The following is a 22,308-nucleotide window of genomic DNA, read 5'->3' as shown; positions in this document are numbered from 1 at the left end:
TTAGTCTAAGAAAGTAGGACTTTTTTTTTTTATTATGAACTTTAGTTCTAATATATATCTACTTATTAGTGTTTTATCATAAATCTATTAATAGCACATCTGAGTTAGTATATTTGAGGTTCAACTAAATGTGCCAAGAATTTAATTTGTGTATTTTTATTTTAGGGGGTCGAAACTCCAATGAGTGTACACTTATCCTGACTGAGGGAGACTCAGCTAAAACTTTGGCTGTTTCGGGCCTTGGTGTGGTTGGGAGAGACAAATATGGGGTTTTCCCGCTTAGAGGAAAAATACTCAATGTTCGAGAAGCTTCTCATAAACAGGTAGAACCATCTTTAGAATCTAAATCCAGTTTTATAATGCAGGATTTTATGCTCGTATTTCATTCCTTCACTGGCATTTTGAAATATATTTCAGATAGTTTATTATTATTTTAAGAAATTGGGTACATTGTAGCATATCTTAACAGATCTTTCTGACTTTACCTAATGTATAGGCTAATAACTGAAAATACCGAAGCTCAAGAAAACCCAAACAATATATAGTGTCCTATTTCTTTGTTCTTTTCAAATTTATAAACAAAACATTACCTTTTTTTGGTATATGTCTATTTCAGATCATGGAAAATGCTGAAATTAACAATATCATCAAGATTGTGGGTCTTCAGTACAAGAAAAACTATGAAGATGAAGATTCATTGAAGACTCTTCGTTATGGGAAGATAATGATTATGACAGATCAGGTCAGAATTGCTTTCAAATATTTTAGATTGTTAACACTAAATTAAACATGTCTTACGGTTATTGCTTTCTTCCTATGTAAGGAAATTACTTAACTTGGAGCTATAATCATCACATATATTACATACTAAGTGAGCAGATTTTCTTTTTTTTAATCCCAATAGAAAAATTTTTGAGAAATTACCAGTAGGTCGATCATTTGTTTTTGTCTCAAAATAATTCTTTCATGTTTTGGCTTTCCAAATATTTCTAGGACCAAGATGGTTCCCATATCAAAGGCTTACTGATTAATTTTATCCATCACAACTGGCCCTCTCTTCTGCGGCACCGTTTTCTGGAAGAATTTATCACTCCTATTGTAAAGGTATATTAACTTCTAAATTACTATAATGGATATTTTAAGGCCCTAGTCAACCCTTTATACGCTTATAAGCCCAGTGGTGGACAGTATACAGGGGACCTAGGAGTATACAAAACCATAGCAATATCTTCTTTACCACAGGTGTCTAAAAACAAGCAAGAAATGGCATTCTATAGCCTTCCTGAATTTGAAGAATGGAAGAGTTCTACACCAAATCATAAAAAATGGAAAGTCAAGTACTACAAAGGTTTGTAAGAAAACCCGTATAGAACTTCTTATTTTGTTATATACCATTGTACAAGATTATATGGAGTAACTTAGTATTCTTGGCTGTATAGGTTTGGGCACGAGCACATCAAAAGAGGCTAAGGAATACTTTGCAGATATGAAAAGACATCGTATTCAATTCAAATATTCCGGTCCTGAAGATGATGCCGCCATCAGCCTGGTCAGTTTGAGTTCTGTTTCATACATACATTCTGGTTTTGTAAATCACTACTTTAGCTAGTCAATTGAAACATAAATTTTTATGTAATAGAATATTTTATAGAATATGGAATGTTTTTGGTAAGCATATCTTAGAGAAAGAGACCACATGTTTACTTAGTTTGTATACAAGAGATATTTTAGAACCTATTCGTATCAGTTTTTTCTAATTTGTAGGCCTTTAGCAAGAAACAGATAGATGATCGAAAGGAATGGTTAACTCATTTCATGGAGGACAGAAGGCAACGGAAGTTACTTGGCCTTCCTGAGGTAAAAAAAATCTTACATATCCTACAAAATGATGACTAGTTATTTCAGTAAAAAATTTAATAATGGATAACTATATAAATGTGATTGTTTAGACTACTACATAAATGTTTGGGGCCTGAAAGAAATTGCAAAAGCAATGCACTTTTTCCTAATTGTGTAGCAATTACATTGGCTTTATCTTTAAAACCTGTAAAATATGTCTGCATAATTCTGTATCTTTGAGAGACTTAAGAATTATCATAGAAATAATATGCTGACAATAGCCAAATTATGGAAAGAGGCTAAATGTCCATCAACTGATGAATGGATAAAGAAATTGTGGTTTATATACACAATGGAGTACTACATGGCAATGAGAAAGAATGAAATATGGCCCTTTGTAGCAACGTGGATGGAACTGGAGAGTGTTATGCTAAGTGAAATAAGCCATACAGAGAAAGACAGATACCATATGTTTTCACTCTTAATGTGGATCCTGAGAAACTTAACAGAAACCCATGGGGGAGGGGAAGAAAAAAAAAAAAGGTTAGAGTGGGAGAGAGCCAAAGCATAAGAGACTCTTAAAAACTGAGAACAAACTGAGGGTTGATGGGGGGTTGGGAGGGAGGGGAGGGTGGGTGATGGGTATTGAGGAGGGCACCTTTTGGGATGAGCACTGGGTGTTGTATGGAAACCAATTTGACAATAAATTTCATATATTGAAAAAAAAATAATATGCTGAAAGATTTTTTTGGTGTTAAATATTGTTAAGACCAGTGATCTTTTTTTTTTTTTAATCTTTATTTTAAACTAGATCATTTAATACTCTCTTTGGTCCCTCAGGATTACTTGTATGGGCAAACTACCACATATCTGACATACAATGACTTCATAAACAAGGAACTTATCCTGTTCTCAAATTCTGATAACGAGAGATCTATTCCATCTATGGTGGATGGTGAGTTCCAATTCGTTAGCCTGTTTCTATCATACACAGAGATCAATGTCCAGAAATGGCTAAACTGAGGATACTAATATTTGCACTTCTTTCATTTTGAAGGTTTGAAACCAGGTCAAAGAAAGGTTTTGTTTACCTGTTTCAAACGGAATGACAAGCGAGAGGTGAAGGTTGCTCAGTTAGCTGGGTCAGTGGCTGAGATGTCCTCTTATCATCATGGTGAGGTAAACACACATTCCATAATGTTTCCAGAAAGCATTATAACAGTAATACCTGTAATATCATTTTCCAAACACTTAATGAGAGTACTTAGTGATATGAACACTGGTTCATCCACAGTAGAGGACAATTTGCTGAAATCTCAAATTATGAATGTGTTTACCCTTGGACCTAACAAATCTATTTCTAAAAATAATATCCTGATAGGTTACTCCTAAATCTGCAAGGATCAATATTCAAAGATATTTAGTGATGTTTAATATAACTGATTCTAAAATTTAGACATCAAGGGGCGCCTGGGTGGCTCAGTCGGTTAAGCGTCCGACTTTGGCTCAGGTCATGATCTCATGGTCTGTGAGTTCGAGCCCCGCGTCGGGCTCTGTGCTGACAGCTCAGAGCCTGGAGCCTGTTTCAGATTCTGTGTCTCCCTCTCTCTGACCCTCCCCAGTTCATGCTCTGTCTCTGTCGCAAAAATAAATAAACGTTGGGGCGCCTGGGTGGCGCAGTCGGTTAAGCGTCCGACTTCAGCCAGGTCACGATCTCGCGGTCCGTGAGTTCGAGCCCCGCGTCAGGCTCTGGGCTGATGGCTCAGAGCCTGGAGCCTGCTTCTGATTCTGTGTCTCCCTCTCTCTCTGCCCCTCCCCCGTTCATGCTCTGTCTCTCTCTGTCCCAAAAATAAATAAACGTTGAAAAAAAAAATTTTTTTTTAAATAAATAAATAAATAAACGTTAAATTTTTTTTTTTTTTTTTTTTTTTTTTATTTAGACACCAAAAATGGCTATCAATTGGCAAATTGTTTTAGATTGTGACACATCTATGCCTGGGGTCAATGATATAACTGAAGTAAATCTGTGTGTACTAACGCTGAGAATATCCAGCCCATTGTCTGTGCAGAGAAAAAGCCAAAACAAAACCTTAAGCAAAATGTCTACAAGGGTGTCCTTCCAGTTGTTAACTTTGGTTATCCCTGTCAATTGAAAAGGACAACTGTTCAATTTTTTATATATCTGAATTGTTTAACTTTACACAAACATATTCCTTTTTATAGATTTTGTGATTAAATTCCATTTTTGCATTCACCATATGTATACATATTTTTAATGTTATTAGTTTTTGAAAGAGCAAGCAGGCGAGCGGCGGGGTGGTAGGGGAAAGCCATGGAAAGAGGATCCGAAGCCCTCTCTACACTGACAGCAGCGAGCCTAATGCAGGGCTGGAACTCAGAAGCCATGAGATCATGACCTCTCCTGAAGTTGGACACTCAACCCAGGCACCCATGCATTCAATGTTTTATTTATTCTTGAGAGAGAAACAGAGGCAGAGCATGAGTGGGGGAGGGGCAGACAGAAAGGGAGGCACAGAATCCGAAAGCAGCCTCCAGGCTCTGAGCTGTCAGCACAGAGCATGATGTGGGGCTCAAACTAACGAGCCACAAGACCATAACCTGAGCTGAAGTCAGATGCTTAACCAACTGAGCTACCCACGTGCCACAGTTTCTAGTACTTTAAAATGTAATGATTGTCTTGCTTGTCACTTTCAATCAAAATGTTCACACAACAAACATTTGTTGAATGCTTACCATGCACCAGGTATATATTTAAAAATCAAATATGTTCTTCAAAGTATAATCACAATTTAACCAGAGGGCCAACACGCATTCATGCAACTATAGAATAAAGTGATGCATGCTAGAATAGAAATGAGCAAAGTGTTGTAACACAAAGGTGGAAATATTTCATTCTGCTGAGGGTGAAGAGAAGAGCTATGCCTTCAAGGTTAAGTAGGACTTGATAAAAACTATTAGAAGGCAAGAGCCCTCAACTTGGAGCCGGAAGTCTTAGGTTTAGGTACGTCTGCCATGTATTTATCTGGGAAGAATCAATAAACATCTATGCCTCATAAAACCGTACACGATTATAGTGAGGTTTAGTTATAATGATATTTTTATTATTAAGAGCCTACAGATCAGATTAATGAATCTTTTTCCACCTCCAGATGTCACTAATGATGACCATTATCAATTTGGCTCAGAATTTTGTGGGTAGCAATAATCTGAACCTCTTGCAACCCATTGGTCAGTTTGGTACCAGGCTGCATGGTGGTAAGGATTCTGCTAGTCCTCGATACATCTTCACAATGCTCAGGTGGGTATGCTTTCAATTTCTAGTGAATTGCCATTTCTAATTTTGAAATAATTAGTTGGCCAAAAATATATAAATTCACTTAATCAGAAAATGTGCTTTTGATGTAAATGCTTAGAGTATTAATTTTTTTTAACTAGCTCATTAAAGTTTATGCTACTCTTTATGATCAGTAGAAAGTCTAAATTCTATTTCAGTTTGACAGCCATGCCTTTGAATTTCTTAGTTGTTTCCTTGCCAAACTAAATGTTTTTACTTCCGTCTCTTATGTTTTCATCTCTTTCATCCTATTGAGCAGTGGTTCTCAACCAGGATAGATTTTTGCACTGCCACCCCATCTCCCAGAAGACATAGTAGTGTCTGGAGACATTTTTGATTGTCATGACTAGGGCAGCTGTGCCATCTAGAAGGCAGTGGCCAGAGATACACCCTATGATGCATAGGACAGTCCCCCACAGCAAAAAATAATCTGACCCATAATGTCAATGCTCAGGTTGAGAAACCGTGCTGTGGACTTGGTGTCAGAGTAAAGAGTTTAATTCCTCTGAAATACCACAGCTGAAATCTTACTTCCTTTCTAAGTCTATGGAAAGTACACCATGAATGGTCGATTTTCAGCTGTCACCTTATTTAACCTTTCAGCAGCATTGGATACTTAATCACTTCATCCTCCTTGAAACTCTTCTTTATTTGGACTCTAAGACACTAGACTGTTGGCTTTCCTCATTCGTCTTCTTGGCTGGGTCTTTCTCATCTTCCCAGGCTCTAACTTCTGGCCTGCCCCCAAAGCTCCTTCATTAGCTCTCTTTCCACTAGCTACACTCAACTTCCTATCCATGGATGATATCCCATCCATCTAGACTCACAGTCCCAACCTGAATCTCGTAGAGCTGCCTACCCTCTCAAAATTTACTTCTTGGATGTCTTATAAGCATCTCAAACCGAAGTCCAAAACAAAATTCTTAGCCTTCCTGTCTCAGCAAATTGGATGCTATTGTTCTAATTCTCAGACTAAAAACCTTGTAGTCACCTTTTTTCACATTGGTATCCAATTCATCAGCAAATCCTATGGGTTTTGCATTAGAAAAATACTAAGGCATTCTGTTTACCTAAAGTACTTTAATATAGTCTGCCATCCTTCTTTCATTCTTTATCCTTCATCCTTCATCCTTATAGTAGCCAGTTGATTTTTTTAAAATAGGCCACTCTGGTTCAGAACCTTCCAACTGCTTCGTTTAGAGCAAAATCTAAAGGACCTACATGATCTATGTCCCCACTCCCCATATGGTTTGATTCCATCTCATACTATTGCTGTTCCGAACACACCTGGCCTCAGCCTATACACAAATGTGCCAAGCACACCTTTCAGGGCCTTTAACTTACTGGTCCCTCTGCTTACACTACTCCTTCTCCAGATAACCGCATGATGGCTCATTCTCTCAATTTCTTCTCTGCTCTAATATTATCCTTTCAGAACGTGTGACCGTTCCTTAGCACACTCAATCACTTTTACCTACTTTTTCTTTGTTCTTAGCATTTACCCCACCACCTGACAAAATGTATGTGCATTGTCTATCTCCCTGTAGTAGACTGTGAGCTCCTTAGAGACTTTATCTCTGCAGTGCCTAGCACATACAAAGTGCTCAATAAATACTGTTAAACAATTACTAGTCAGCAATTAAAGCCAAGGTAATATGGAAGGTTTTATGCATAGATATGAGACAATACTTGTCCTTCACAAGTTAAGTATCAAAGCCAGTATTTTTATAAAATAACATTCTTTGATTGTTTTCTTTAGCCCTTTGGCTCGGTTGTTATTTCCACCAAAAGATGATCATACATTAAAGTTTTTATATGATGACAATCAACGTGTTGAACCTGAATGGTACATTCCTATTATACCCATGGTGCTGATAAATGGTGCTGAAGGAATCGGTACTGGGTGGTCCTGCAAAATCCCGAACTTTGATATTCGTGAAGTTGTAAATAATATCAGGCGTCTGATGGATGGAGAAGAACCTTTGCCAATGGTAACTATTTTGTGTGTATCAGGATCCTTCGTTTTCATCTGGTTTCAATTCATCAGGCTATATGGTTAAAGAGGACACATCAAATTTATTTCATACTTTAATATTCATTAGATTTATTGTTTAATGCTGTGGGGATTTCAGTTTTTAGTGTCACATTTAGAAAACCTGTTCTTCTTTAAAATACCAATTTAGCTTCCGAGTTACAAGAACTTCAGGGGTACGATTGAAGAGCTGGCTCCAAATCAATATGTGATTAGTGGTGAAGTGGCTATTCTTAATTCCACAACCATTGAAATCTCAGAACTTCCCATCAGAACATGGACCCAGGTACGTAACTGTGGGGTTTTTTTTCTTTGATTTTTATGATCAAGGAAACACTTTGTACTACAGCTTGTTAAATACTCATAAGCCTGTGTTTTACACACTTAACAAAAAGATTATTCTATCTTTCTTTAGACATATAAAGAACAGGTTCTAGAACCCATGTTGAATGGCACTGAGAAGACACCACCTCTCATAACCGATTATAGGGAATACCATACAGACACCACTGTGAAGTTTGTTGTGAAGATGACTGAAGAGAAATTGGCAGAGGCAGAGAGAGTGGGACTACACAAAGTCTTCAAACTCCAAACTAGTCTCACATGCAACTCTATGGTATGTCTTATTTTATGAGAGATCCATATGTTTCGATTTGTATTAAAGATCCACCAGTTTTAAAAGGATATCCTAGAATACTTTTATATTTCCGAAGAATAAATTCATTTCTCTAAAACCATTAAAGTTTAGCCAATTTATCTGTTCTTGTCTCTAATCTTGTTTTTCTTTTCTAGGTGCTTTTTGACCATGTAGGATGTTTAAAGAAATATGACACAGTGTTGGATATTCTAAGAGACTTCTTTGAACTCAGGCTTAAATATTATGGATTAAGAAAAGAATGGCTACTAGGAATGCTTGGTGCTGAATCTGCTAAACTGAACAATCAGGCTCGCTTTATCTTAGAGAAAATAGATGGCAAAATAATCATTGGTATGTTTTTGGAATAATAACTGTCTATACACTTATGCCAAACTTTAAACATTTTTAGAGAGAATAATAGTGGAGAGGGAGGGCAAAATCCATTTAGTTCAGCTGGTTACTTATACAAGCATTTATTTTAAATACCTAGGCATTTATAGTTTGAAAAAGATAGCTTTCTTAGACTATCTTGAGAAATCAATATTTAGTTGACATTTAGACAGAACAGAGAGCTAGAAAAAGTACCTGTGTAAAGAGAAGTTAGGTCTGTCTGATAGGGAAAAAAAGAGACTGGAAGGAAGATATAAATGGCTTATATTACAAGTAAATTGTGTACTGAAGACTGAGTTATGTCTCAGAAATTTTTTTTTTTAAAGACCTTCTAGAAGCACCTAAGTCAGGGTTTAAGTAACCAGGAAGTAAATAGTTTTGATAAAAGCTGGAGTATAAGGAAGATTAAAAGAAATAGCTCAACCCTGTCCAGGGCTAAGTAGGAAAGCTAGGTAACTAACTTATGGGTTATAGGAGCAAGTCCCAAAACATGGCAACATGAGTTCCTTGTGATCACAGAATAATTTTCTGGTGGTACACAAAAATGTTTAACTTCATAGTTAAATGTTCAATTTCATGAATATTTTTAAAACTAATAACACTGTCAGCTCCCTGATTTCATAAGACTGTTGCTTAAGGCGAGGCTAAAATGAGTAATATTGGACATGACTCAAAGAAAACTAAAAGTAAAGGTTGTATTTAGATGAAATAATGTGACTATCCAGTCTTCTTGAGTATAAAAATGTGGAGGGCCTAAACATGTAATCTGTATCAAATTAATTAATAAAAGATGGCACTCAGAAATTCATTCTGAAATATCAGTAGCTAGTAATTCAATATCCCTCAAAGTGTAATAAATTGGCTGCAGTAGTCCTTGGAAGAGAAAAAAGAAATGGATGCAGCATGGAGAAACCAATGGTTGGGTTGGTGGCACTAAAAACTTGCCCAATGAAATGTTGAAACGTTAATAAGGAAGTATAATTGAGGTAGAGACTTATCAGAAATAAAGGTATGATTGTCTTCTATTCTTTTAAGACTGCTGATTAGGTCAGCAGTCTCATACATGATTTGACTGCCTGCCTTGTGGTAATTTACATCCACAGTGGTTTGGGGAGAAGACTTCTCTCTATACCAGGATATACAAATTTATGTAAGACAAAGACCATTTAATTTTTAGCTTTAATCTTTTGAATTAATATGGTACAACTCATGCTCAAACCCATTATCTATGTTTACTTTTATTTTAATAGAAAATAAGCCAAAGAAGGAATTAATTAAAGTTCTGATTCAGAGGGGTTATGATTCTGATCCTGTGAAGGCTTGGAAAGAAGCCCAGCAAAAGGTAATCTCTTGGTTAGCATTTTTCTGTTATTAAAGACTGTGTATAATCTGTCTCTGTTTCACATGTCCTGTTAAAGCTACATTTTAATTCCTCCTTTAGGTACCAGATGAAGAAGAAAATGAAGAGAGTGACAATGAAAATGAAGCTGAAAAGGGTGACTCTGTAAAAGATTCTGGACCAACCTTCAACTACCTTCTTGATATGCCTCTTTGGTATCTCACCAAGGAAAAGAAGGATGAACTGTGCAAGCTGAGAAATGAAAAAGTGAGTTATTGGTAGAGGGTACATGCCGCTTAGTTGTTTTAGTAGTGAAAGTACAAACTGCTTCATGAAAATTATGTGCTATTTATTTATGCCCATAAATTAACTCTTAATTTTCTGACTATCTTATGAAGGAACAAGAGCTAGAAACATTAAAGAGAAAGAGTCCATCAGATTTGTGGAAAGAAGACCTAGCTGCTTTTATTGAAGAGCTGGAGGTGTGTCATTTATAATGTCGGCATTAGAGTTTTTATTTTATTTTTTTAAATTATTTTTAAGGTTATTTATTTATTTTTGAGAGAGCGAGAGCGAGCATGGGAGAGGGGCAGAGAGGCGGGGAGAGAGAGAATCCCAAACAGGCTTTGCACTGTCAGCACAGAGCCCGATGTGGGGCTCAAACTCACAAACTGCGAGATCTTGACCTGAGCCGAATCAAGAGTCAGACGCTTAACAGATTGAGCCACCCAGGTGCCCCAAAAGTTATTATTAATGAAATAGTACATTCCAGCAGTATACCTCTTTGTCAAGAAATTTCACAATTGGCAAATAGAAAGGATATAAGAGGCAAAAGGAAACATTCCAAGGTAACACATAAAAGAACGGATTGTTAGGATAAAGTAAATGATACTGGGAAGCACACAGAGAGCAAAGGGCAAGAACTGATTTCTGACTTATTGAGACTGAGAAGATAAAGAATTTAAATGTGTAAGAAGACCAACCCAGCCCCCCAAGTCAACCTAAAAGGACAAAGATATTTACCTTCAGGACTAGCTAATCAGTTTCAGAAGATACTTTGTTACCTAAATCTCACTAATTTGCTTTGTTTTCCAATATTATTTTAAGATAAGAAAAGCATTTCATAAACTAAGTTATAATGCTTACCGTGCAGTTTTATATTATTACACTTAGGTATGGATGTACAAGTAGAGTTCCACCCTTTCTCACTTATTTAAGTTTACAAATATGTATATATGTACCTATGTATTTTATCCCTAACCCAGTTTCCCCTTTTTATCTTCAGCAGTTTAAATGGTGGAATCAAGAGTAGAACCCAATCTTCTGTCTCCACACTTGTCAAAGTGGGCCTTAGTTATATATTCACTATTATTGGTGATATACTTAGTTGTACAGTTTGCCACAAATTTACCTTAAGATGTGGGGTGCCTGGCTGGCTCAGTCAGAAGAACATGTGATTCTTGATCTTGAGGTCCTGAGTTCAAGCCCCACACTGGATTTAGAGACTGCATACATACATAAATTTTTAAAAATTTTTTATATTAAGATGTACAGATTGAAATCAGTTTGACTGTTGCCTTTTATTCTATTCCTATAACTAGCCTAGATTTTGTATTGTCTTTGTTGGCTTATAAACTTGCTTTCTTTTACCCCTTTGTAGGCTGTTGAAACAAAGGAAAAACAAGAAGAACAAATAGGACTCCCTGGGAAAGGGGGGAAAGCAAAGGGGAAAAAAATACAGATGGCTGAAGTTTTGCCTTCTCCATGTGGGAAAAGAGTCATCCCCCGAGTGACCATAGAGATGAAAGCAGAGGCAGAAAAGAAAATTAAAAAGAAAATTAAGGTAATACTCTTGAAAAGTTATACACTAAAATACTTGAAACATATTTCAACTTAAAATTGAATAAATGATATAAAATTTCTAAGCCCATAGTTTGTAAGTTATCCTATATTTAATCAAAACTTGTCTTTCCTGTGAACCTAATTTTTTTTTTTTTTTTTTTTTTGGTGTTTAAGTATCTTGAAAAAGTCATGCCCATACCTTTATTCATAGCTCTTAACCAAAACTTAAAGAAAAAAAATCACTCTTTGACTAGATATATATTTGTATATTTGACCTTACATTATTCCAAATAATAAGTTGACAGAACTTGACCATCTTTGTCTTGCTCTCTTTTATTAGAGTGAAAACACTGAAGGGAGCCCTCAAGAGGATGGTATGGAACTAGAAGGTCTGAAACAAAGGTTGGAGAAGAAACAGAAAAGAGAACCAGGTATTAAAACATTTTAAGTAAAATGTATAGACTTGAGATTAAATTTTGTCTGTTACCTAGTATATTCCGCATACATGTTCAGCACTAACATGATGGAGGACTATGTCTGAAGTTTACCTGAACCTCCCTAACACTGTCCTTGGATTTGATTTATTTTAGAAGAGATCATTTTGAAATAATTCGTTAATTTGGCAACTTGAATTCCTTAGTTGGGAATCTAAAGAAAACACACTCAGTTTATTAGATTTCACTTTCTAGCCAGTTAAAAGGCCCTGATATATATTATATAAAGGTTCTTGAGAACAGTGAGCACATCTTAGTCATGTTTGTATTACTCCTGTAGTTGAATACCATATAACCACGTCTGGGTTATAAGTAGCACCCAGTAAATTAAATTTAAGAATTTTACTACACAGGGACGCCTGGGTGGCTCAGTTGGTTAAGCGTCCAACTTAGGCTCAGGTCATGTCACAGTTTGTGGGTTCAAGCCCCGCATTGGGCCCTGTGCTGACAGCGCAGACCCTGTGTCTTCCACCCGCCCCCCACCCCTTTCTCTGCCCCTTCCCAGCTTGTGCGCTCGCTCTCTCTCTCTCTCTCTCTCTCTCTCTCTCTCAAAAATGAATACTTTTTAAAAAAGAATTTTACTAGCCATTTGATTATGCCCTCACTGAGTATCTACTTTTTTTAACTTCTTCATTAAGATATTCACATATCAGGGGCGCCTGGTGGCTCAGTCGGTTAAGTGACCGACTTCAGCTCAGGTCATGACCTCACAGTTTGTGGGTTCGAGCCCCGCATCAGGCTCTGTGCTGACAGCTTGGAGCCTGGAGCCTGCTTCGGATTCTGTGTCTCCCTCTCTCTCTGTTCCTCCCCCGCTCACACTCTCTCTCTCTCTCTCAAAAATAAATAAAGATTAAAAAAAAATTAAGAAAAAAAAATTCACATATCAAATTCATCCATTTAAAGTATACCTTCAATCATTTCAGTATACTCAACAGTTTTAAAACACTTTTTTGTCCCAAAAAGAAACACTTTACCCATTAATGGTCACTCTCTCTGTTTCCTCCCAATTTCCCCTCCCCCTATACAATCATTAATCTACTTTCTGTCTCTAGATTTACTTACTCTGGACATTTCATATGAATGGAATCATATAATATGTGGTCTATTGTGCCTGGCTTTTTTCACTTAGCATACTTTCAAGGGTGGTCCATGTAGTAACATGTATCAATACTTCATTCTTTTTTATTGTCAAATAGTATTTCATAGTATGGATATACATTTTATTTGTTCATTGGTTGATAGGTATCTGGCTTGTTTCCACTTTTTGGGTATTGTGAACACTGCTATGAACATTCATATATAAGTATTTATGTGGAGTTCATGGGTTTGTTTGTTTTTAAGTAGGCTCCACGCTGGGTGTGGAGCCCAACCCAGGGGCTTGTACTCACGACTCTGACATCAAGAACGGAGCTGAGATCAGGAGTCAGGTGCTTAACTGACTGAGCCACCCAGGTGCCCCCGTGGACTTAATGTTTTGATTTCTTTGGGATAGATACGTAGGAGTGGAATCGTGTGGGGTGATAGGATTTTTTATGTTTAACATTTTAAAGAACCCTCTGCACTGTTTTTCAGAGCAGCTGCACCATTTTACATTCCTTCCAGCAATGTAGAAGGGTTCCAGTTTCTCCACATCTTCACCAACACTGTTAATTCATTGTCACTCTTTTTCATTCTAGCCATGCTAGTGGATATGAAGTGGTTATCTCACTGTGGTTTTGGTTTGCATTTCCCTATTAGCTAATGATTGAGTTGAGTATCTTTTCATGTTGCTTGTTGGCCTTTTATATTTCTTTGGAAAAATACCTATTCAGACCCTTGGCCCATTTTTTAAAAATCTTTTTTCTTAATGTTTATTGAGAGAGAGAGAATATGAGCAGGGAAGGGGCAGAGAGAGAGGGAGACCCAGAATCTGAAATAGGCTCCAGGCTCTGAGCTGTCAGCACAGAGCCCACCTAGGGCCTCAAACTCCCCGCAAGATCATGACCTGAGCCGGACTGAACCACCTAAGCTCCCCTTTATTTTTATTAAAAAAAAATTTTTTTTTAATGTTTATTTATTTTTGAGAGAGACAGAGCACGAGCACGGGAGGGGCAGAGAGAGAAAGGGAGAGACAGAATCTGAAGCAGGCTCCAGGCTTTGAGCTGTCAGCACAGAGCCCAACGCGGGGCTCGAACTCACGAACTACAAGAACATGACCTAAGCCCGAAGTTAGTTGCTTAACTGACTGAACCACCCAGGCACCCCCCCCCCCAAATTTTTTTTAATGTTTATTTATTTTTGAGAGAGAGAGAGTGCGACAGAGTGTGGGGGTGGGGTGGGGGGCAGAGTGAGAGAGAGACACAGAATCTGAAGCAGGCTCACAGCTCTGTGCTGTCAGCACAGAGCCCGATGTGGGGCTCAAACTCATGAACTGCCATATCATGACCTGAGCTAAAGTTCAACACTTAACTGACTGAGCCACCCAGGCAGCAGCCCATTTTTTTAATTGAGTTGTCTTTTGTTGTTGTTGAGTTTATTGTAAGATTTCTTTATGTATTCTAGATGCCAGTCCTTTATCAGATACATAATTCTCAAATATTTTCTCCTATAGATTATTTTTTTTTATTTTCTTGATGATGTCCTTTGAAGCACAAGTTTTGTTTTTTTTTTAACTTTTCAACCTCTAAGAACAGTTTATTCTAGTTTTTTTAATTTAATTTTTTTTTTTAATTTACATACAAGTTAGTTGGCATAGAGTGCAACAATGATTTCAGGAGTAGATTCCTTAATGCCTCTTACCCATTTAGCCCATGGCCCCTCCCACAACCCCTCCAGTAACCCTCTGTTTGTTCTCCATATTTAAGAGTCTCTTATGTTTTGTCCCCCTCCCTGTTTTTATATTAGTTTTGCTTCCCTTCCCTTATGTTCATCTGTTTTGTATCTTAAAGTCCTCATATGATATTTGTCTTTTTCCAGCTGACTAATTTCACTTAGCATAATACCTTCTCGTTCCATCCTCATAGTTGCAAATGGCAAGATTTCATTCTTTTTGATTGCCAAGTAAGACTCGGTGTGTGTGTGTTGGGGGTGTGTGTGTGTGTGTGTGTGTGTGTGTGTGTGTGTGTACACACACACACACACACACACACACACACACCACATCTTCTTTATCCATTCATCCATCGATGGACATTTGGGCTCCTTCCATACTTTGCCTATTGCTGATAGGAAGCACAAGTTTTTAATTGTGATGAAATCTAAGTTATCTTCTTTTTTTCCTTTTGTTGCTTGTGTTTTTGGTATCATATCTAATCTTTTGCCAAGTCCAAGGTCATGAAGATTCACCCCTATGTTTTCTTCTAAGAGTTTTAGTTTTAGCTCTTACATTTAGGTCTCTGATGAATTGTGAATTAATTTTTGTATGTGGCGTTAGGAAGGAGTCCAACTTCATTCTTTTGCATGTGGATATCCAGTTGTCCCAGCACCATATTGAAAAACCTTTTTTCCCTATTAAATTGTCTTCACCCTTGTCAAAAATCAGTTAGTCATAAATATTAAGGTTTATTTATGGATTCTCATTCCATTGATCTGTAAATCTAACCTTGACTGTCTACTTTTTTTACTTTGAGATAGCATGTGCGAGAGGGGGAGAGAGGCAGAGGGAGAGAGAGAATCTCAAGCACGCTCCATGCTCAGTGTGGAGCCCGATATGGGGCTCAATCCCACAACCTGAGCATGACCTGAGCCAAAATCAAGATTCAGATGCTCAACCAACTAAGCCACCCAGGCGCCCCAAATATCTACTTTTAATAGATAATGTGTGCTCAGTTCTGTGGGGAATGAAAAGATGAATAAAACAGATGAAAACATCTTAGTATTAAACTAAAGAAGTAATAAAAGCATGCCAAATTGTGCAAAATTATATTAACTTTAAACCTAGCTAGCAGTCGGTTAGCATATAAAACCAATGAATCACTTGAATGTTTTGAGCATTCATGTTCCCATTACTCTCAAATAATGTGAAGGCACAAGAAGTGGGAGAGCATGGTGTTTACCTTCAAGAGGTTTATCAGGAAAGTTAAAGCAATATATACTAACCATTGTAGGAACTGAGAGAAAGGCGAGATCAGTGTGGGTGCGTGTACATTGTAGAGGCTTTGTGAGAGAGGTAAAACTTGGGTTACAGTCCTGAAGCGTGGATAAGATTTAGGTATTCTAGATTAGGAAAAGAAAAATGGGCATATAATATGCATGGGACAATGAGAAGACCTCCTCAGTGGGGGCCGAGGGGCACGCTTATATTGGGAAGTAGTAACAAAAACAGAACAAAAAAACTTAAACTAGATGACAGAGAGATAGAAAACCAGGTTGTTGGAGGATGCTGGATAAGATTAGCGTCAACTAGGAAATCTGACGTAGATAGGTATACTGACAAGAATATGAAGGATGGTATAAGATCAGTGAGGGTGCTGCCCTTCTCCTCTTTGGGCCAGGACTAGTGACTTTAAACCTCCTTACTCGGCCATTAGACACCCTCAAGGTTTCATCCTAGCCATTCTTTTCTGTTTGAATTGTCTCCCTTGCCTTGACTTCAACAATAACCTTCTGTTGATCTTGCATCTATTCTTGCCCCTTTCCAATCACTATCCTGCAACCTGAGAGAACTTTTTAAAATTCAAATCTGGTTATATTGGTTCCCTGTTTAAAACAAAATCCTTGGGGTTCCTGAATGGCTTAATCCGTAGAGCATGCAGCTCTTGATCTTGAGGTCATGGGTTCAAACCCCACATTGGATGTACAGCTTACTTAAATAAGTAATAAATAAAAATTTAAAAATTTAAAGGCTTAAGACCAGCCTCTCTCCCTGCAACTTCTGTTTTCTAGCCATAATGGACTTCTTTCATTTTCCTAAATGTACTGTTTTCCCCACAGGTCCGTTGTACATGGTATTTTCTGCGCTGTAATATTTCATTACCCACTTACCTTCAACTAGTTCATTCTAAACTTGAGGTCTCAGCTCAAGCATTTCTTGGAACAGTCTTCTTATTTAAATACATACACACATGCCTCATACCCTACATAGACACATTATATTTATTTATGGGATTAGATGACCAAGCTATATAAGCTCGATAGGAAGAGGGACTATATCCGTTTCCATTCACCATTGTATTCTCAATACTAGCACAGAGCTCAATAAATACTTGAAAGATGGATGGATGGTAGATGGAGAAAAGTGTGGCTAAGAATATATGAAAGTGGTTAATTCCTATCTCCCTTCTAGGTACCAAGACAAAGAAGCAAACTACGTTGCCATTTAAACCAGTCAAAAAAGGAAAGAAGAGAAACCCCTGGTCTGATTCAGAATCAGATATGAGCAGTAATGAAAGTGACTTTGATGTTCCCCCACGAGAGATAGAGCCACGGAGAGCAGCAAGTAAGCACAAGCGAACAACATGCTAGATATGTTGCAAGATCTGGGCCAGTGTATTTCAGGACACAAATCCCAGAAATTATTATATACTAGAGCGGTAATTACTAAGTTTTTAAAAAACTACAGCATCTTTTAGGATATTAAACTAAAGCTTAAATCTTCATGAATTGTTATAGCAATCTGTGAATTACATATTTCTGTTCCCCTCTTTTATTCTTTGATGTATGTTTTTTATAGCAAAAACCAAATTTACAGTGGATTTGGATTCAGATGATGATTTCTCAGATTTTGATGAAAAAACTCAAGATGAGGATTTTGTCCCATCAGATGTTAGCCCAGTTAAGACCAAAACTTCCCCACCAGTGTAAGTATCTTCTCTAACATGAGTCTTATCATCGTGATTGTTGTCAATAGTCAATGATACATTCTTTGACACATGTAGAATTGGTTGTCAGGATGTTGATGGTTTCTTCTTTATTCTAGACCTACTAACAAAGAACTGAAGCCACAGAAGAGTGCCACATCAGGTATTATTTAATTAAAAATAGTCTGCTTCACTGGGGCACTTGGGTCTAGTGGGTTCTAATCTGGACTACGTTATCCGAGTCCTGCCTTGGAAGATAAATGTGGGTTCTTGTTAGCATTGCGTTGATGTTGTTCATTAGGGTTAGTTTTGCACAGAAACAGGTTCTATACTTAATATACTGAAAGTCATCACATGCTTGCTGGGTGCTAGAGGTACAAAAAATATCTGCTGATGAAGAATCCAGAAATTAGAACAAAGTTATAAGAGTATGTTTTAAATATTCTAGAAAAGTCACAGACTTGGTATTTAAATGGGAACTCAGAGAAGGAAATGGATTTTTGTGTGTTGCTTATATGTGCTATTTTCCTTTCCATTCGAAGTAATGGACCTTGATGCTGGTGGTGCCAAGGACAGTGTACCACCTTCTCTAGATTCTCCGGCCGCTGATTTCTCAGCTGAAACTGAAATCATAAACCCTGTTTCTAAAAAGAAGGTAGCGGTGAAGAAGACGGCAGCAAAAAGTGAGCCTCAGTCTTTCAAAAGGGTTAATGTTAGGATTAAGAAGCTGGCTACCACAAATGAATTCAATTTTTTATTCCCAAAAATTACTATTAATATTGAAATTAAACCTTTCCCAAGTGAAAGCAAATATTTAGATCTTTGTAATCAAAACTGGTGGTCAGAAGGTCTAAAATCAGCATTTATCTCAAAATGCCAGGTGTTATCTATCTCATTATCTATGACAGGGATAAGGTTTATAAACAGTTGCAAAGGTTTAATGTAAAACATACACCTATAAAAAAATTAGATGCTGAGGCTCCTAGATGGCTCAGTTGGTTAAGTGTTCCACTCTTGATCTCAGCTCAGGTCTTGATCTCAGGGTCATGAGTTCAAGCCCCGCCTAGTAAAATAGGAGCCTACTTAAAAATACTTAAGAATAGTTTTGATTCTCTAATGTACTTTCAGCTCTATTAGATTTTGTCCTATGTTAAATGTAAGCATTCAACAGCTTGCTAAAGAAAGTCCACAGTAGAATAATCCATCTAGCGTGGACATGATGAATGCCTGTGTTGACTTGCAGGTCAGTCTTCCACCTCCACTGCAGGTGCCAAAAAAAGGGCTGCACCAAAAGGAACCAAAAAGGAGCCAGGCTTGAATTCTGATGTCTCTCAAAAGCCTGATCCTCCCAAAACCAAAAATCGCCGCAAAAGGAAGCCATCCACTTCTGATGATTCTGACTCTAATTTTGAGAAAATGATTTCTAAGACAGTCACAAGCAAGGTGAGTATTTATCCTAGTTCGTCTGTTTGCTATAGCTGTTTTAAAATGCATAATTAAGATTTGCTCTTAATCTGACACATTTTTGAGAAAATAAATTTAAATCTCCTAATCCATTTAGCTTTTACATACTGTATCACAGTTACATTTAAAAATATGCCACTTAGTCAATGAGAGACTAGCCTTAGATCTATTTCTTACTACTTATTAGAAGGTGGGAAACTTCTTGAATTACAGTCTGTTGATACAGTTTTTCCAGTGAAATGTTGCTGTCAGACTAACATTGTGCAAATTACATGGACTTCCTCTTGTAGAAATCCAAGGGGGAGAGTGAGGATTTCCATCTGGACTTAGACTCAGCTGTGGCTCCTCGGGCGAAATCTGGACGGGCAAAGAAACCTATAAAGTACCTCGAAGAATCAGATGAAGATGATCTGTTCTAAAATGTGATTATTTTAAGTAATGGTCTTATTGAGCCCAAGACTGATTTTAGAGTTACCTGAATCCCTTAATTTCCTCCCTTCTGAATTTCATTTGGGGAAGGTAGTTTTAATGCCGAATCATCAAAGTGAAGTGTGTAAAGCCCAAGTATCCCTTCCCTTTTTATAATACTGTCTAAATAGTGACCACCTCATGGGCATTGTTTTCTTCTCTGCTTTGTCTATGTTTTGACTGTCTTTTCTTTTGTCTTTAGAATCTGATTTTAAATTCTTCTGGACTCTAGAGATAGTTGTGTGGTCACTTCAGCATATACAGTTTACTGACCATTCATTAAGCTAAAATTGTTATAATAGTGTCTATTCTGCCTCCTTTCAATTTCCTACTTTCCGTAAATATGAGATAGAGCATGATTAATTCTGTTTTACCTTAAAATTTAGGTAATTTTCCATCAGATAGAACTTTATAGTTCTAATACAAATACTCCCCACTCAGCCTTTTATGTGCTGAATTTCTGCTCAAGCAATAAGAAAATTACTCATATTCTTTATATCCTTTTGAATATTAGCAGAGGCTGAAGAAAACACCTTGGCTGTGTCTGTATAACCTCAACACAGTCAATAGGATGAAGAAAATTAGACCATAAGTTATGTGACTATCTCAGCTCTTGACTTGTCCCCTTGGGCTGTCTCCAAGTCCAAATCTCCCAAAGAACAAATGTCTAGGGAGCACTGGATTGCAGAAAAGTGGAGGACAGCATTCAAAGATCTTCTATGAGTGCCATACTCAGCAGTGAGCAGTTATATCCACTTTGGGAAATCTCTATAATTTTCAACTTACAAACTTTTTAAGACCTTTCTGCATTTTTACATGTTGTGTGACTTGAGTGGTGTTATCAATGTTTTTGTAAATATTTACTATGTTTTTCTATTTCACTTAATTTCAACAATTTTGTACTTTAATAAAATGTTCTAAACATTGCAACCCGTTGATTGCAATGGGGGGGGCCTTGCAATATACCCTTTACTTTACTCTAAAATATATCCCTCTTCACTCCCTTTTGAGAACTATTCTGATCATGTGCTGATGTACCGACCTAACAGCCCCTGGCCGTGTGGTAACAGGTCTAAGAGATAGGCATCATGACCTAACCAAAGCCAATCAGGTTTTTTCCTGGGATTTTATACATAGGTACAAAGTTCTTCCATCTCCTTCATACTCAGAAGGCCTTGGCCCTACATCAGTAAGTAGTTTCAAATATGCATGTCTTTTTTTTAAATTCCTTTACAACTATTTTGATAATCGGGACAACTATTTGATGATCTCAATAAGGGCAACTGGCTAACCATTTAGAAAAAAGAGAAATGTTAGATAAATCCAATTCCTTCCTCACATCTTATACCAAAGCTAAGTTCAAACAGACAATATTTATTTAAATGTCAAAAGCAAAACCATTTAGAAATGTACCAGAAGAAAAGTAATCTTGAGTTACAGAGGGATATCCAAAACATATCCCCAAGGGTAGTGTTGACAAAGATCTGGAAAAATGATCCCTTTCATCAGAATCTGGGCAAAGAGGCCAAACTCTGTCTCAAAAACTCTCACTATAAGAAATTTAGTTCAAAGGGCACCTGGTGGTTCAGTTGGTTAAGTGTCCAACTCTTGAATTCAGCTCAGGTTGTGATCTCACGGTTGTGGGTTCAATCCCCACATCAGGCTCTGCACTGACAGCATTGAATCTGCTTGGGATTCTCATCTCCCTCTCCCTCTGCCCTTCTGCTCAAGCGCACTCTCTCTCAAAAATAAACATTAAAAAAGTTCAAGAGAAGAATTGAAACATGCAAAACCATGTAAACACAGAAATACAGAAAATCTCAATATCCTAGTTACATAATGTTACAAATGCTACCATTGGGGGTGAGTGGGGCAAAGTACACAAGGGATCTCTGTTTCTCAAAACTACATATAAATCTACAATTACCTCAAGAAAAGCCACATGCAAAGATGTTTTTTTAAAAAGATGCTTATTGGGGCACCTGAGTGGCTCAGTCGGTTAGGCGTCTGACTTCAGCTCAGGTCATTATCTTGCGTTCGTGAGTTCGAGCCCTGCATCAGGCTCTGTGCTGACAGCTTTGGAGCCTGGAGTTGCTTCGGATTCTGTGTCCCCTCTCTCACTGCCGCTCCCCTGCTCACACTCCGTCTCTCTCTCAAAAATAAATAATAAACATTAAAAATTTTTTTAAATTTTTTTTTCAACGTTTATTTTTGGGACAGAGAGAGACAGAGCATGAACGGGGGAGGGGCAGAGAGAGAGGGAGACACAGAATCGGAAACAGGCTCCAGGCTCTGAGCCATCAGCCCAGAGCCTGACGCGGGGCTGGAACCCACGGACCGCGAGATGGTGACCTGGCTGAAGTCGGACGCTTAACCGACTGCGCCACCCAGGCGCCCCAACATTAAAAATTTTTTTAAAGAAGCTATAGATTCTATTTTTTTAAAAAAAGATGCTCATTGAAGTTTATGTAATAAAACTGAAAGTAACCTAAACGTCCAACGAACAGGAGACTTCAGATAAAACAATTGGTTTAAACAAATTATGGTACAATGAGGAATACCAGGTACTCATTAACAATGATATATTTGGGGGGAAAAGAAAAATATTGATTGACATGAAAAGACACCCAAGACCTTACTGAGTGAAGAAAGCAAGCAGATTACAAATCAG

General features: G+C 37.4%; 1 protein-coding gene across 1 annotated transcript in view; it reads left to right on the top strand.

Moving 5' to 3' along the window:
- Window positions 1-20,567, top strand: part of TOP2A (DNA topoisomerase II alpha) — a 28,866-nt gene extending 8,299 nt beyond the window's left edge. Inside the window, exons 12-35 of the mRNA XM_043584371.1 lie at window positions 166-323; window positions 617-742; window positions 994-1,104; window positions 1,243-1,348; window positions 1,440-1,549; window positions 1,765-1,857; window positions 2,680-2,794; window positions 2,897-3,018; window positions 5,010-5,158; window positions 6,954-7,185; window positions 7,378-7,512; window positions 7,642-7,842; window positions 8,019-8,214; window positions 9,504-9,595; window positions 9,695-9,859; window positions 9,991-10,074; window positions 11,253-11,435; window positions 11,775-11,865; window positions 17,192-17,344; window positions 17,579-17,705; window positions 17,825-17,868; window positions 18,248-18,388; window positions 18,949-19,148; window positions 19,460-20,567. Of these exons, the coding sequence (XP_043440306.1) occupies window positions 166-323; window positions 617-742; window positions 994-1,104; window positions 1,243-1,348; window positions 1,440-1,549; window positions 1,765-1,857; window positions 2,680-2,794; window positions 2,897-3,018; window positions 5,010-5,158; window positions 6,954-7,185; window positions 7,378-7,512; window positions 7,642-7,842; window positions 8,019-8,214; window positions 9,504-9,595; window positions 9,695-9,859; window positions 9,991-10,074; window positions 11,253-11,435; window positions 11,775-11,865; window positions 17,192-17,344; window positions 17,579-17,705; window positions 17,825-17,868; window positions 18,248-18,388; window positions 18,949-19,148; window positions 19,460-19,588 (3,263 nt within the window). The 3' untranslated portion in view covers window positions 19,589-20,567. The remainder of the gene's footprint in view (window positions 1-165; window positions 324-616; window positions 743-993; window positions 1,105-1,242; window positions 1,349-1,439; window positions 1,550-1,764; window positions 1,858-2,679; window positions 2,795-2,896; window positions 3,019-5,009; window positions 5,159-6,953; window positions 7,186-7,377; window positions 7,513-7,641; window positions 7,843-8,018; window positions 8,215-9,503; window positions 9,596-9,694; window positions 9,860-9,990; window positions 10,075-11,252; window positions 11,436-11,774; window positions 11,866-17,191; window positions 17,345-17,578; window positions 17,706-17,824; window positions 17,869-18,247; window positions 18,389-18,948; window positions 19,149-19,459) is intronic.
- The last annotated feature ends 1,741 nt before the right edge of the window (window positions 20,568-22,308 follow it).

This window comes from Prionailurus bengalensis, chromosome E1 (genome assembly GCF_016509475.1).
Source record: "Prionailurus bengalensis isolate Pbe53 chromosome E1, Fcat_Pben_1.1_paternal_pri, whole genome shotgun sequence".
In the NCBI taxonomy this organism is placed as follows: Eukaryota; Metazoa; Chordata; class Mammalia; order Carnivora; family Felidae; genus Prionailurus; species Prionailurus bengalensis.
Note: the sequence above shows the minus strand (reverse complement) of the source record. Positions and strands in the feature narration are given on the sequence as shown.